The 14,680-nt window shown below is 33.4% G+C and overlaps 3 protein-coding genes across 7 annotated transcripts; 1 reads left to right on the top strand and 2 right to left on the bottom strand.

Moving 5' to 3' along the window:
• LOC107363173 (uncharacterized) lies at positions 1-4,114 on the top strand. 2 transcript variants are annotated; one of them, XM_015930355.3, is made up of 2 exons: positions 1-3,404; positions 3,984-4,114. In XM_015930355.3, exon 1 carries the CDS (start codon positions 120-122, stop codon positions 1,452-1,454), a length of 1,335 nt encoding a protein of 444 aa, XP_015785841.2. In that variant the 5' UTR covers positions 1-119; the 3' UTR covers positions 1,455-3,404; positions 3,984-4,114. The 2 variants fall into 2 exon arrangements, with proteins under 2 accessions (XP_015785841.2, XP_025016770.2); XM_025161002.2 differs by having other exon boundaries at positions 1,962-3,404.
• Positions 3,746-8,622, bottom strand: LOC107363172 (cryptochrome-1-like). The gene is made up of 6 exons (XM_015930354.3): positions 7,944-8,622; positions 7,568-7,765; positions 6,888-7,185; positions 6,213-6,416; positions 4,491-4,849; positions 3,746-4,342 (listed from the first exon to the last, which is right to left on the bottom strand). Exons 1-6 carry the CDS (start codon positions 8,482-8,484, stop codon positions 3,957-3,959), a joined length of 1,986 nt encoding a protein of 661 aa, XP_015785840.2. The 5' UTR covers positions 8,485-8,622; the 3' UTR covers positions 3,746-3,956.
• A 942-nt stretch (positions 8,623-9,564) lies between these two features.
• LOC107363271 (uncharacterized) lies at positions 9,565-14,504 on the bottom strand. 4 transcript variants are annotated; one of them, XM_015930472.3, is made up of 8 exons: positions 14,217-14,504; positions 13,825-14,081; positions 12,602-13,674; positions 12,403-12,524; positions 12,002-12,324; positions 11,809-11,909; positions 10,453-11,544; positions 9,565-10,361 (listed from the first exon to the last, which is right to left on the bottom strand). In XM_015930472.3, the coding sequence occupies exons 2-8, from the start codon at positions 13,991-13,993 to the stop codon at positions 10,167-10,169; spliced, it is 3,075 nt and encodes a 1,024-aa protein (XP_015785958.2). In that variant the 5' UTR covers positions 13,994-14,081; positions 14,217-14,504; the 3' UTR covers positions 9,565-10,166. The 4 variants fall into 4 exon arrangements, with proteins under 4 accessions (XP_015785958.2, XP_089125811.1, XP_025016766.2 ...); XM_089269685.1 differs by having other exon boundaries at positions 12,403-12,485; positions 14,217-14,471; XM_025160998.2 differs by having other exon boundaries at positions 13,825-14,504.
• Positions 14,505-14,680: the final 176 nt, after the last annotated feature.

The following is a 14,680-nucleotide window of genomic DNA, read 5'->3' as shown; positions in this document are numbered from 1 at the left end:
GAGACAAAATGGCTGATGGCGCCAAGAACACAGACTTTGCCTCTTAAAGTTAATTGCGTTACTAAAAAGTTCATCCTTTTTGTTAAACTGTTGCTTTTGTTTTATGCTTAAAGAAAAGGATGATAAGAAACAGCAAGATTATTTTATACAACAGAATTTTTCTTTTTGTCTGTTTAACAGGCTGTGTTATCCAATTGGCTGATATTTTTCGCAATTATATTCAACACAGTGTTGTCTCTAAAGTTATCCTTAGTTATCCTGCTTCAATCACGGTTCCAGATTTAACTGTTTGCTCGGAATATATTGATGTAATCAATTATACTGCTTATCTAACAACATGTCCCGATAAAATACCTACTGAATGTGCTTCTGTTGATGTTTCCACTGAAGATGGTTTGCGCCATTGTTTTGCTGATGTCGTTGGTTTTAATAAAATGCGATCTTTCATCTCATCAACTTTCACTGTTGCCCAATTTTACAATTTAACTTATTCACCCAAAACCATATTCCCACAAGTTGATTTATCTGCTAAATTTAATGATTCTCGTTGCTCGATCACATCTCTGTTTGCATCCAATCGTATTTGTTATACCATCCAATGTTCCTATGGCTCGCCTTTGACAATTACTCGTTATACTCTTACCGAAGGCGATCTTAAAGGTGCCATGATCGTGATTACTGTTAACCAGTCCATTGTTCGTGATTGGGAGTTCACCTTTGTTTATGTTCATGAACCCTTTACTTTTCCCTATGGATATGAATCAAGTTGGGTTGGCTTAACTTTCAACCGATTACCCTCATTATATTTGATTAAATATAAATTGATCAAAGTAGATTTGCTGCCCAAACCCTACGTAACCGCCTGCCGAGATTACGAATCTATTGGTTTTGACAATAGACTTGACTATTTTGATCATTGTATCAATCAAAGTTCATTGGAATACTTTGGGTTGCCTTCTCACAGAACATTCATGTATCCCACTTTGAACATATCTTTTCCCTCCCATCAATTAAATCGTCAATCAGCAGCCTACCGAGTCATTGAAAATAATTGTATAGCTGAGATATCACAGCCTCAGTGTCACTACACTTTTTACATTGCCTCCAATGAAGGTTGGTACCCTACTGATGACAATACTTCTAAGATCCTACTTTTGGCACCTAATGAGCCAGATCTTCACGCTATTACACTTCCAGCTCATGGATTTTATCAATTTCTCATTTTTGTGGAAACTATTCTTGGTATTTGGTTTGGTTTCAATTATTTTGGATATGGCCAAAAAATTTTCTCCTCTTTGTATGAGTATTCAAAAATTGAGCCCAAATTACGCTGGCAACAAATTAAGAAACAAATGCTATTGGGAAAGCTTGGATCAAAATCGAAGCAAGAAAAACCAAATTTTAATCGTAAAAGAAGCTCTAAAGTACAAGTTATCAAAGTGGGTCAACCTTGATTGAAACATGATTTTAAGGCGTTTGATATGTGAGCATCATCTGTAAAGATTCTTAAATTTCGAAGACAACATTTCACCAACTTTTTTTATCATCAATTTTTCAAGTCATTTGTCATAACATTTGTTATTCTACATGACATTGAAAAAATATCTTTATTCAATGAATACGATTGAAAATTTGTATCTTGTACGTAATCCAGCTTAATCCATTCGATATCTAAGAATTCTATTTTTGCTTAAACCAATTTGCTCCCTGAAGTTAAAAGATTAGTCTTTAAATAATTTCAATCCATCAAATTAATCTGTGAGAGGATTGTATTAATCTATTTCCAATAACTTCACAAACATTTGCTAGTTTAGTAGCAGCGAAATGATCAGCTTATCGTTCATATATATACATTGCGTGTCCAATACTGTAAAATTCATTTGAATTAGCGGAAGCCGTTGAATCATATTTTTGATGGCAACAAATAGCAATATTTAAAAATCGATTGGACATCAATTAATTACAGATATGAAGACTGTTCTGTTATTATCAAATAACATAGAGCTAATAGAAAAGTGTTATAAGAACGTGAAATATCCACTAAACTTACTTGTAAATTTTCAATTTGATCTAACCCATAAAAGATGAATTTTGCTAGATTAATCTGTGTAATTGGCTGCGCAATTCAACTGTTTGGTGTATTAAATAATTATTTCAAGAGAGAAGTTATTTCTGAAGTGGAATTTAAATTTCCTCGTGATATTGAAGTTCCTGACATCACCTTCTGTACCGATTTCATCAATGCTGTCAATTTTGATCTTTATTACAATAACCAACGATCGAAAATTCCTGAAAGCTGTTCTCATGTCAACAACAGTGCAGACCTACGAAGCTGTTTGATTGAAAAATTTACCATCAAAGAATTTACCAAATACATCAGTCAACAATACACCGTCAATGCTTTTTATGCCGATCTGATTATCTGGCCAATAAATATTTTTCAGGACATAAAGTTCTGGATCGATTCACATGAATCTTTTAAGAATCCCTTCAAGTCTGGATTATGTGGGATTACACCTTACATAAGAGAGCCACTCATGTGTTATACCGTACACTGCAAAAACAGTTCATCAACAGGAAAGATCAGTCCTTTAACCGTCAAACAACAGGATTTACGAATGTCACCAACTTTAAGGAGTATTTTGCGTATCAAATTCAACGAGACCATATTTGATCGGTGGGATCGTACCTGGATCTTTCTTACGCCTCCGGGAACTTTACCTAGAGGCTTCGAGAGTGCTTATTTAATATTGAGAAGAGCAGCCGGTAAAACAATCAATTACTACATAAGTTATAAGCGAGTACATGTTGAATTACTTCCATATCCTTTCAAATCAAATTGTGTCTACTATAATGAAACATTTAATGGAAGAACCAGACTGGAACTGTTTGAAAATTGTTTGAATAATCTATCCAACCAGAGATTGGGCACCATTTTTTACTCAACCTTCAACTCGGTCGAAGTAAACTCAACTCTTGCTTCTCCTCTACGAGAAAGTAGCCGCTACTTGCATCAATATCACAAAATTGAGAAACAGTGTTCCAAGTTAATTGATAATCCAGAATGTATTTCAGAATACTTCATAACATTAGGTTTAGGATATCAAGTACTCAACAAAACTTCAGATCAATCCACACAGCTAACATTATTAGCTCCGACTGAACCTGACTTAATAAAAAAGAGCAAGCCTGCATTTATCATCTTTCAGGTGTTTCTTTATGCTGGCTCAGTTTTAGGCGTTTGGTTAGGATTCAACATTGTTTCTCATACCGGTCAAATCATCTTGTTGTCTGGCAATCGAGATGAAGAAAAATCAAACCCAAATGGGAATCAGGACCAGAAAATTTTATTTACCAAGAAAACTGCTCGAAATCGACCTAAAAAATATTTCAAGACTATCAAGGTAAGCTTATTAGAAATATTTTTATCATTTACTAGAAAAGCAATTAGTTAATTTGGATTAGATTTTTCCCTTAGAAATTACTAAAACTTAGTTTGCTTCTTTATAATGGTTATGATTTGAATTCCGAGTACTAACGAAACAATATTTGATAATATCGATAATATGAATAACCACTTAAATTAATTAATATTGCAATTGGAAAGCTATCCGAGAATACGATTTTAAATGTCGTTTGGAAGTGACAAGTTAGAAAACACTAATTACAATGAATTATACTGAAAAATTTGAATGATTTAAACCAATTAACATTATTATATTCTTGACAAGGCTTATAAAATTAATTAATTGGCCAGGAATTTACTTTAATGAATAGGCACTTTAGGCTAAATACCTCATTAGTAAGAACTTATTTCAAAACAAATAACATCAGTTCCTCAATGATCAGGACGTGGATAGTTTCGGTTTCTGGATGGTTGATAAACAATCGAGGTTCAACATTTCAGTGCATCGATAAAAGATAATTAAAATAACGTAATTTTTTATCAAAACTTATTAATCTTGAACATCTTCTCTCTTCAGATCCAAGCCTTTGATTAGGATGCGAAAAACTTGTTTCATCCTTTCTTGGTTTATCCTCATTGCTTCTTGATGATCAACAATTGGTTGAGGATAATGTTTACCAATCTTGCAGTTAGCTTCTCTTTGTACCTTAATTGGTGCTTTCCAAGGCTCATGGATATATTCATTGGGAATGTTTCGTAAAACTGGAAGATATCGACGAATATAATCTCCTTGTGGATCCATTTTACGGCCAAAACTGACCGGACAATAAATGTGACAGATTCTTTGAAAGAAAGATGAACAGCTTAGCCACATCCAGGTTCCTGCATTAACAGACCAGTCTGCATCAATCAATAATTCATCGAATACTTTCATACCTAAATCGATATTGAAAAAATATCATTATGGGAAGAGAAAGAAAGAAATATAATTAAAGAAAAACAGACTTCAATTTAAATCAGTTTTAAATGATTAGCATCGTTTAAAGATAATTATTGGGATTAGAGATCAAATGGCCATTTTTACCTTCTTCCCAAGAGATCCAGAGGATTCCTCGAGTAAGGAAACAAACGGTTGCGTGCTTTGCTATCTGATGAATCCAACCTTCACGGCGTAATTGAGTTTGTATTGCATCAATCCAAGGATATCCAGTTTGCCCATTTGCCCATTTATTTAAAGCTTCAGCATTTGAATTCCAAGCAATTTGAACACACAAAGGATTATTTTGCATCTTATCAAAGTTGGGATTATTGGTGGCTACGCAATAAAAAAATTCACGCCACAAAAGCTGGCCACACAAAGTTAATGGTGGATTGCCTTTCTTCAATTTACTGTAAAGATTTGAAAGCTGATGATAAAGAAGACGAGGTGAAATGCATCCAAATCTGAGAGAAAGAAGGAAAAGAGAAGGAAAAACAAGATTAAATTGTAATGATAAATCAATGTATTAAACCAAATCATTAAATTTCTCATTTCGCTTCAGTGCAAAAAAGCAATAAAACAATCACAGCTCATTAGATTTGAATCTTTTTCAACTCTTTAAATCAATGTTTTCAGCCATTAAAACAGCAGAAAAATAATATTGTAAAACATATCAGAAAATCAGATACAATTAAGAATAACTGTTAATTCTCGGGATTACATGATAAATTACTATTTCTTTAGCTTTGATCCGCTGATTTGATCGAGTTAGCAGTTTTAATGATAAAATCTGAAAGTAAACAATCAAATTTTTACACATACATAAACCGATAATTTGTTCACATCTTTCAAAGGATCTATCACATTGCCTGTACATGCATTGTTTTCATCATTTTCATTATTCTTCATGTTATGTAATGGACTTTAATCAATGGAAAATTCAATTGAAACTGATGAAAATGACAATTAAAGAGATGATTTGTTCAACATGAAAGTTGCTATAAAACGATAACATTTCTCGAGTAAATACTTCGTTGGTTCACCCACAGTTTATAACCAATGGTCGTGTGTTTAATCAGGAGAAAAGGTAATTCCATTCTGCATTATATTAACTTTCATTTTGATCATTTCACCATCACCCTGAATTAGTTCAGCATGGCTACGTCATCGTTACACTTTCTGTTTCCATCTCCATTTTATGTTAAGTTAAATATCTGTTGTATTATACTATTAGATTTAAAAGCTTAACCTTCGTAAATTTTACTGAATAACATGTGATCCATGTGACTATTTATCTGTTGATCCAATAGGATTAAATCAATTGATTTCAGGATATTGTCCACGTGATTATCTATACCAGTAATGGGTTGAGATAAGTTGATGAATACATTTCATCTCAACACATAAACATCTCTTCAAATGTTCAGTTGATACAATCCTATTTTGGTGAAACTTGAACCAGGGTAGGGATATCTTAGGATAATATTATAATTGAGAGCAAAGGATACTAACGATAAATCCAATATAATTCATTCAATTTTATTTACAAGCAATCGAAACTAATTGAAAAGGAATTGAAATTGAAAAGCAAAATGAACAGGATTGCCTTGTACGATCAATCTCAATTCATCTGCTTTCAATTTGTTAAACTTTATCAACCTCTCATTGATTTTGATCACATTTTTCAACTTTGGGATGGTCGCATCTTGAAAATTGACTACACCTGTCTGGTATTTATACATTGTTAGTGAGGCTAAAACTAGCCATGATGACCTTTCTAGCTGATGTTGATTGATCCTTCATTAATCAAGATTGAACAATGACTACCTTAAATATGGTCCTAAGCCAGTTTGAGAAGCACAGAGTAAAGATAAAGAAGTCAATTTTGGTTTCCCGAAAGTGGCAACCCAAGCTTTATGCTCCAAATGACGAGATAACCTCTGAAGTGCTTCTGTTTCTCCACCAACCCAAACTGATCTGTGGTTTGGTTGAGTGGTAAAGCCTAGTTCATTCAAGGTTGGAACGGTATATCTGAAAATAAAGAAAATAGATAAAATTATTAGAAAAATATCAACAGAAATAAATAACTATGATATAAAGGGAGTTGAATGGTTGAAATTTTCAGTTGAAATAACAGAAGATTTGAAGCTACAGATAAGTTATAAAAACTCAATCTAATTGCCTATTTAACCATGAAAATTGAAACATTTTATCATAAACGGACAACAATACAAAAAAGTGACAAGATTTTTGCTACTTTTTCAAATCAAATTGCTTACAATTTGTAAAAATGGTTTTGATATTGTTAAAAAATCTGTGTTTAAATTGGAAAATAAATGTTTCATTTCGCTAAATGATTAAAATGAAACGAGACTTTGTACTAATGCTTATGGGGACGGTGAAGTTATTTCATTTCAAGTAATCAGTCTTCATTGATTGAAGGATAAAATGAAGTATTTAGCTTGACAATCAAAGATTAATTGAAATAGTACAGTGTAATACTTTTTAGCGTGATCTCTTGGCACAGGAGTGTAAGCTTTTCCAATAATTTCATGGGTAATCGCTTGTGCTGGTTCTTCTGGTTTTCCGAGTTCTGATATGACATTTTGAAATTGTAAATAGGTTAAAGGGATTTCACCACTACAATGATTGATTATGTCTTCCAGTCTGTATAGAGTATGCGAGGTCTCACAGATAACTTCAATGTTCATTTCTTTACACATTTTGGCGATTTTTGCATCACGTATTTTACCAAATGGCTCCGGGTCCTCTTCAAAGCTTAAATGTGTAATCATCCATTCTAGAGTGTTAAAGAAAACAAATGTAACATTAGTTATTTTCAATTGAAATCCCTGAAAAGGAAGCTCCTTCATGTAATCATTTGAAGCTATTACATGGAAAATGATTGAGAATTATCACATTTAATGTCTAAAACATGTATTTCATGTAATCGGTTGACTAAGACGAGATACACTGTAAATGGATTTACATCATTTAGATCTTTTAAAATAACCAAGGACTATGAGTTTAACAAGTATCATTTGAACATGCATGAATAAATATGCTTGCTAAATTTTACATCCAATTTTGAGACAATAGGAAACAGATAATTAGATTTCTGAATAAATTAGAAAAGGTTTTATCTTACAAATGGTTGAAATTAATTTTCTAGGATTGATTACCTTTGAAGAGAAGAGGGAAAACTTCAGCAGGTTGGCCTCTAATGACAAATAAACGTGAACCCAGCTTGTGTAAGTTACTATCTAGATCTTCAAGTGATTGTAGCAGAAATCGCCATTTATTAATTCCACAATTGGATTCTGTTGAAAACCATGGGTCAATAAGATATATACATCGGAAAGTATCACATCCTTGAAGTCCTTTAGCGTTACACAGAGATTACAAATTGAGTATCATTTTTGGTAATGTTAGTTTTCACACCAAAGTTGAAATCAAAAGAAAATGGACAATTGAAAATTAATTGTCACAATCAAGTAATTTGGATAAGATATTACAGAAATGGTCAACAAGAGATTGAAAAGGGTGAATAAAGCTTACCTTTAAGGAGAGCTGGTTGGTCGTGAAGACGTAGGCCTTTCCGAAACCAGTGGACAAGATGCTTTGCTGGTCCACGTGTTTCGTTTCCATTGTTATCATTATAAACTGAATCACTGTGATTATTATCCTTATTATGATTACTTTTAAACACGTAATTATTTAAAACGGAATTAGATTGTTCACTTTTTAGCTGAACAGGCGTTTTGCTGCTGCTTTGGTTTGGCGATTGGAAACATTGTGTTGAGTTGACATCAGGTGAAGCTAAATCTCGGGCACAATCAACAGTTTTATGACTTGCAGGTGTATTGTTGCTGATGGCATTAAATTTAATTGATGCTTGTGGTGAATTTGAAAAAGATTGGATACAAGGTTCGATTGAATCATCATCAATTAAATCACAGTCAGTTCGATTATTTAGTAACGTAAATTCATTTGCTGTAGTTTGAGGAGAGTTTACTAATTTACTATCATTTTCTCCATTATCATTCATTGATAATTCTAGTTTATTTCCATGAGGAGAATTATCAAATGCTTTGCTCATTTTTCACAAATTGAATAAACTTTAGGTAACATTAAGTTTGATTAACCATTTCTGTTTTTCAGTCAAAAGTGTAGTTTGTTCACACAACTAAATGATGATACTAATAATGTGTTAACAATTGAAAGGCTGAGCATGAAAAGTAAGTTACAAATGACATGAGCATTGGTTAACCAATTGATACAAATACATTGTATCACAAAAGTCTAGGAATCGCGTTTTAATTGAAAAATTTATCAAAATTGGGCTTAATATTTCAAGTCAAAGAACAATATGATGAGAAATTATCCTGAAAAATAAAAATTCAAGCGTCTGTCTATCCATTGTTGATTGTAAATGCTTTCAAAAAATGACAAAGTTTAGAGATTTTTGATTTTTTGGGAAAACTGATTGAGATATTATAATACATGTAATTAAGGGATTTTTCATTCAGATCCTGTTCATCAGATGATTCAATGATAAACCCGTTTTGGTAAAATTTACATTAGTTTTCTTATTAGGTTTAACATGGGTTTCAATGGGAAAAGCAAATTTTCACGAATTGCAAGAAAAATTTCAGGTTACAGATTTAAAAAATGGCACCAAATTATATTGATTCATTGACAATAGCATTGATTATCATTTATCATATTTTCTAACTGAATAGCTCAATGTATATTTTTGGAATTAGAATAGTTTTGGCTTGCAGTTTGGAGCTAAGATCAACGTGATGGCCTCCGGTATCATTATTAATAAATAAATTAAAGCGAAATCCTGGTCATCTGAACCGACTATTTATAAATGCGCATGGAGTTTTTAAAAGAATGAATGAAATAAATTGAATCAAGATAAATATCTATAAATAATATCAATCATATAAATTAACTGATGTGTATGTGAATACACAGTAATAGGTTTAATTGTTTTCATGTTAGGCACACATGAACCTTGGAAATTTAACTTAAATTTTGTGTTGAAAAAATATTAAACTTAACTCATGTTTTAGTATGAAATGTTGAAATTATGACCGGTTTTGACTTTGATTATCGAGCTTTCAGCCATTGTGATGGCTAAATGATGAAAAAAGGAATAAATTTGAGGCAATTAAATTAACAAAGTGTTTATAATTTAGTAATTAACCAATAAATTGCAGCATTACAATCAACAGATCATTATTCTCTAGTATTTTTTAGATGGGAAATTTGCTGGTATGGCAAATGAAACAGACGAGTAAATGACAAGTATGATTGGATGGTTACTAGTTTCTCTAGTTTGGGCAGCGTCAGGGAGAGAAAAAAAATTCAGAATTACAGTAAACGAGAAAAATCAGTGAGTAGAAGAAAGAGAGAAAAGGATAGGAGAAAATGACGAGAAATCGATTCTCAATCCAAATGAATTTTCTTCATCAATTGTTTATCTCGTTTGCCCTTCTTAAGATACAAAAACCAATCAACAGCCAAAAAACATGGAAAAAGATTGAGGAGGAAATTTTGAAAAGAAACAATAAATATTTTTCATCTTTTCGTCCCTCTTTTTCATTTATCAAAACAATAGATGTATTACATATACACTACTAATTAATTCATCTTACATTCAGCTTTCAAAAGTTATTCTCGCAACAAGAACTTCAACGTTCTTTTTCTTTCAAGACTGTCGTTTTTTCTAAAATTCATGTTTCCAATTAATAAACCTAGCGTTAGTTGTCATCAATTGCTTCGTTTGTTTTGAAAATTGAAAACAAAAAACAAAGGAATTGGACGATAAACAGGATTTTGAGGTGAATAAGGAGATGGGATCATCTGAGCTTGTGGAGGCGGTGGCATAGGACGAGTTCCAGTTATTTGGTTGGATGCGAAAGCACCTCCATTAGTGTTGACATACATTGGTACAGTTGGGGGCACCTGATATTAAATAATAAATAAAAAAAATACAAGAATGATTAGAAATTTCATTGAACCAATATAAAAAAGCTATTATTTAGCTGATACTTACTTGCATTGAAGGTGCATATGTCAAATTAGCAGTTGCCAATTGACCACTATTATTAGGCGCAGAAGGTAGCGAAACGTGATTGATTGCATAAGGGAAAGTTTGAGAAGGATTCATCATTCCATTATTGCAAACAACTGATTGTGGAGGTGCTGATGTTGGTTGACCAGTGCCATTTGAAGATGAAGCCACTGTGGCAGGTCCTGATGATGGTACTGAGGCAGAGACGTTACTAATCGAATTGAAGGGCACATTTGGCATGCGATTGGTTTGAGGCTGGTTTTGATAAGAAGATACCAAAGATTGTACTTGTGGAACAACCCGAATTGGAGATTGTTGCATGGGAATAGGCTGATACGAGTTATAATTTGAAGTATTGACAGGTAATTGAGAGCCTAAAAGTATCAAATTTGATTTGTTTTGAGGCTGTTGTCTAGACTGACACACTATATCCATGTCAGGAGCAACATTTGCCGAGTATGTATCTGGTGGACGGCCTATTTGTTGATTCTGAGAGTTAACAGCAGTACTATTACCACTTGACAAAGTAGTCATATACCTTTCAGATGTGTAACCTTGCGATGCATCAATCCTGAGGGAACCAGTTTGATTACCTGGATTGGCGAATCTGCTATTATGATGGCTCAGAGAAGGCTGAGGTGCTTGTAATGACGGATGAATGTAACACAGTGGAATCTGAGCAGTAGTATTGGATACGTTCACCGGAAGAACAGATTTTTGAGAATGAAGATTAGCCGGAATTGGAGTCAAAGCATACCCAGTTGTGCGATAATTAACATCACTAGTTACGATTCCTAAATCTCCTGATTGTATATTACCATAGCGACCGGAGCTATGTCCATTTCGTCCAGAGCTTGATCCATGATAATGATCATTTGAGGATCGTACACGAGATTGACTATTAATTGATAAACCAGCCATTTGATTGGGTAAATACTTAGGTTTGCTTAATGATTGGTTTTTGTTTATTTCATCGTGACTCATATTCGGCGGATCAACAACTACTGACGGTGTTTTTTGTATGAATGGTAGATGATAATAAGGCTGAGCTGGTGTTATATCAGGAGCTAAAACCTTTAATAACAAAAGAAACAAAAAGATGCAAAAATAATTATAAATTCTCCATACTATGTAGAGGATATCAATTTACGAATCGATAGCTCATGAGCAAATTAATCATAGCGAAAAAAGATGATTATTCAGCAATAGTTACATAAATAAAATGATTGAGAAAGAAAGAATATGTTCAGAGCTTTGTAAAAAGTAAATATAGCGAGATAGACATCATCTTTAGATTATATTTTTGACATTGAAATACAAAAAAAATTCTGTATATACCGTTGATTTGTGGCTAGGTAGCTGAGACATGCAGCCGCCAACTGAATTGATAACTATTTGAGGTCCAATCAAAGTTTTTCCAGAGTCTTTTGAATTGAAATCTAAATGAAGAAGAAAATAGTTTGAATAATCAACAGAATTAAAATAAATTATTGTATTCAAAGAGAAAACGAATTATATTGTAATTTCTTACTTTTTGGCCGATCAGAAGAATTAGATTGGTTTCTGGAAACATTAGAATTACCATGGTGGGACTCGTATTTTGATTGCCCTTTAGGTAAGGGTTGATGAGATTGTACATGTTGATTTGACATCCATTGCTTATTTGAGCTGCCTTCTGAGGCACTGCGCCCGTAACTACTGGAAGTAGTTTTAACAGGCAAGGGACTGGGTTGATCAAATGGTACGGTATTTCTGATTGTTTCAGAAGACGGGTCAATTGGTGATTTAATATCATCTTGTTTCTTTCCAGAGTGGTAAGACTTTATTTGTGTTCTATTCCCTGAATCTTGACCTCTGTAAACAAAACAGAATTTTTTTATTAAGATTGATTTAGATATCAAATTGAAAGTTGTTTAGTAAAATAATACTTACCCATGATTAACTGTTCCTTGATTGTTCCCGTGCTGGAAATAGTTCCCACTTGGTTTTGATTGCTTTTTAGGCCACAAATGCAACTGTTGAGATCCATTTGATTGAGGAAAGACAGTTAAAGACTAGCTGGTAAGAAAGAGTATGATTTAGAACATGCGAGGGAGAATAAGAAAATTGTCCTTACGACAAAGTTGTTTACCTCATGATTGGACGATCTAGGTAAACTATCACTAAAAGTTGGGGTGTTTAAAGAAGCCGTTTTAGTAAGCCTTGGCTCAGAGGCAGGACCAGAAGTGTTATCACGACTAAGAACAGAGATGCCACCAAAGCTGCTGGCTTTGGTAAACGTCTGCCTATTATTCGATGAGAAATCACCAATTTGTTGATCTACTAAACAGCTATCTGGTGTTAAAAACATTCCACTAGCCGAAGACATCGATGATGATGTCGTAAAAGAGGTTCTAGCTGAATCAGAATCAAAACTATCTGGTAATCTTTTTTGTCTTTGAAGACGCAAGTATCTAGGCCTATTTGAGCCTTCTGACTCAGTACTACTCCAAAGTCTTGAATCAATTGATGGCCAGTTACTTCCTGGCTTGAGATCCTCGTGACTACAACTGGGACTAGAATTAGTTGCACTAGTTGATACTACGATACCACTGCTAGAGGTTGCCACCGAATCATCAGTGGTTGAAGTATTGGCACAAGTATCACTAGGATTTTCGGTTGAAGATGTTGAGTCTTGATTGAAAATCCGGGCTCGAACCTTTTCGTATTCTTCCTCTCTCTCTTCTAGAGACTTACTTCGTCGACTTTCAACCAAAGGCAGAGTATTATTTCCTCGGCGATCAGGAGATTTGTCTTTAAGACAACCTTTTTCAGATAATTTATCCAAAGAAGATGAATCTCTTTTGATTATTGATTTCACTAACTCATTCGGTTCAGGTTCTGTCGTATTCTTTATCTGTTCACTAAATTTAAATTCAGGTAATCTGGTTGTTCGTGTTTTAGAAACAATCACTGAGTTATCAACACTGTTAACATTATGGTCCATACCAAAAAACGCAGCTACTCTATGAACTAACATCCGATGATATGAAGACATAGGTCCAAATTTATGCTGATTTCGTTTAGGATCTTTGACCAGGTCAGTTAGCTGTTTCTCAATTTTGAACAGGTGAATCCTATCTTTTGGGTTATTTTGCAGAGTGTCCGTAAGAAATTGCATCAAGTCAGTACCAGTATGGTCAGTATAGGTTTCCACTGTTGGTTCTAGAGAAACGATCAATACATGCATGATAAAAGTTAGAAAAATACACCAATTAAAAATCGATAACAACTTGTCTAGAAAATTTCACTGACAATGAGCAAGAAAAGCGTGACTGTTGACTGGGTATAATGTGTATTCATCTGTATGCTCACCTTCAGATAATTTACATTCATCACTATTAGTTGATTTATTTGTTTCCGAGCTGGTTGAATTATCATTTTCATTGCTAATATTATTACTGGTACGGCTACTTTCAATTGATTCTTCCTTTTTCTCCTGATCCGAATTAACAGATTCTTCCGGGCTATTTATAGTGGTCATAGTGGGCTAAAGAAGTCAACTGTTTTCCTTGAACCTGAAATTTCCAAACAGATATGATAGAGATATGATGTAAACGCGTTGAGGGTAGCTAATGGTGAGAACCCAAACCAATGATGAAAACCACCAGAGGAAGATCCGAACGAAGAAAAATAGCCAAATTAATGTCGTCACTAAAAAATTCACTGAATTTACAAAAAATTAACAATAAAAATTGATAAATTACCCAAGAATAAAAAGAGAAGGTCACAACTTTGATTCCACTCAAATGCTTTAACCAGAAACAAAAAAAGAGAGAAGAGATACACAAGATAGAAATAGAAGAGCCGCGGTAAAATCAATTTCCTTTGGTTGCTGACTTTAACCAAATTCAATTTGATTAGGAATCATTTGATGGACCAGATTGAACATTTCGACATTATTCGACCAAACAATGACTAAAAAAGATAGAGACAAGATGTTGAAAGGTAATAATAAGTAAACACTTTTGATACTGAATAAAAAAACCTTTTGAAACAGTAAAAATTGGGTCAAATCATATTGCTAAAAGCATGCGCATTTTTGAGTGATGCTGGAAATCTGGCGACAAATGCCAGAAAACCCCTTTTCGATGAAAAAACTAAAAGAAACGTTCGGCTGCTCAAGTTTAGCGACACTTTTCCATTCAATTAACATGACAATAATGTATTG

This window comes from Tetranychus urticae, chromosome 3 (assembly GCF_039701765.1).
Source record: "Tetranychus urticae isolate SD_2017Ah chromosome 3, NJAU_TeUrti_SD_1.0, whole genome shotgun sequence".
Lineage (NCBI taxonomy): Eukaryota > Metazoa > Arthropoda > Arachnida > Trombidiformes > Tetranychidae > Tetranychus > Tetranychus urticae.
The sequence above is the reverse complement of the archived record's forward strand: the minus strand, read 5'-3'. Positions and strand labels throughout refer to the sequence as shown.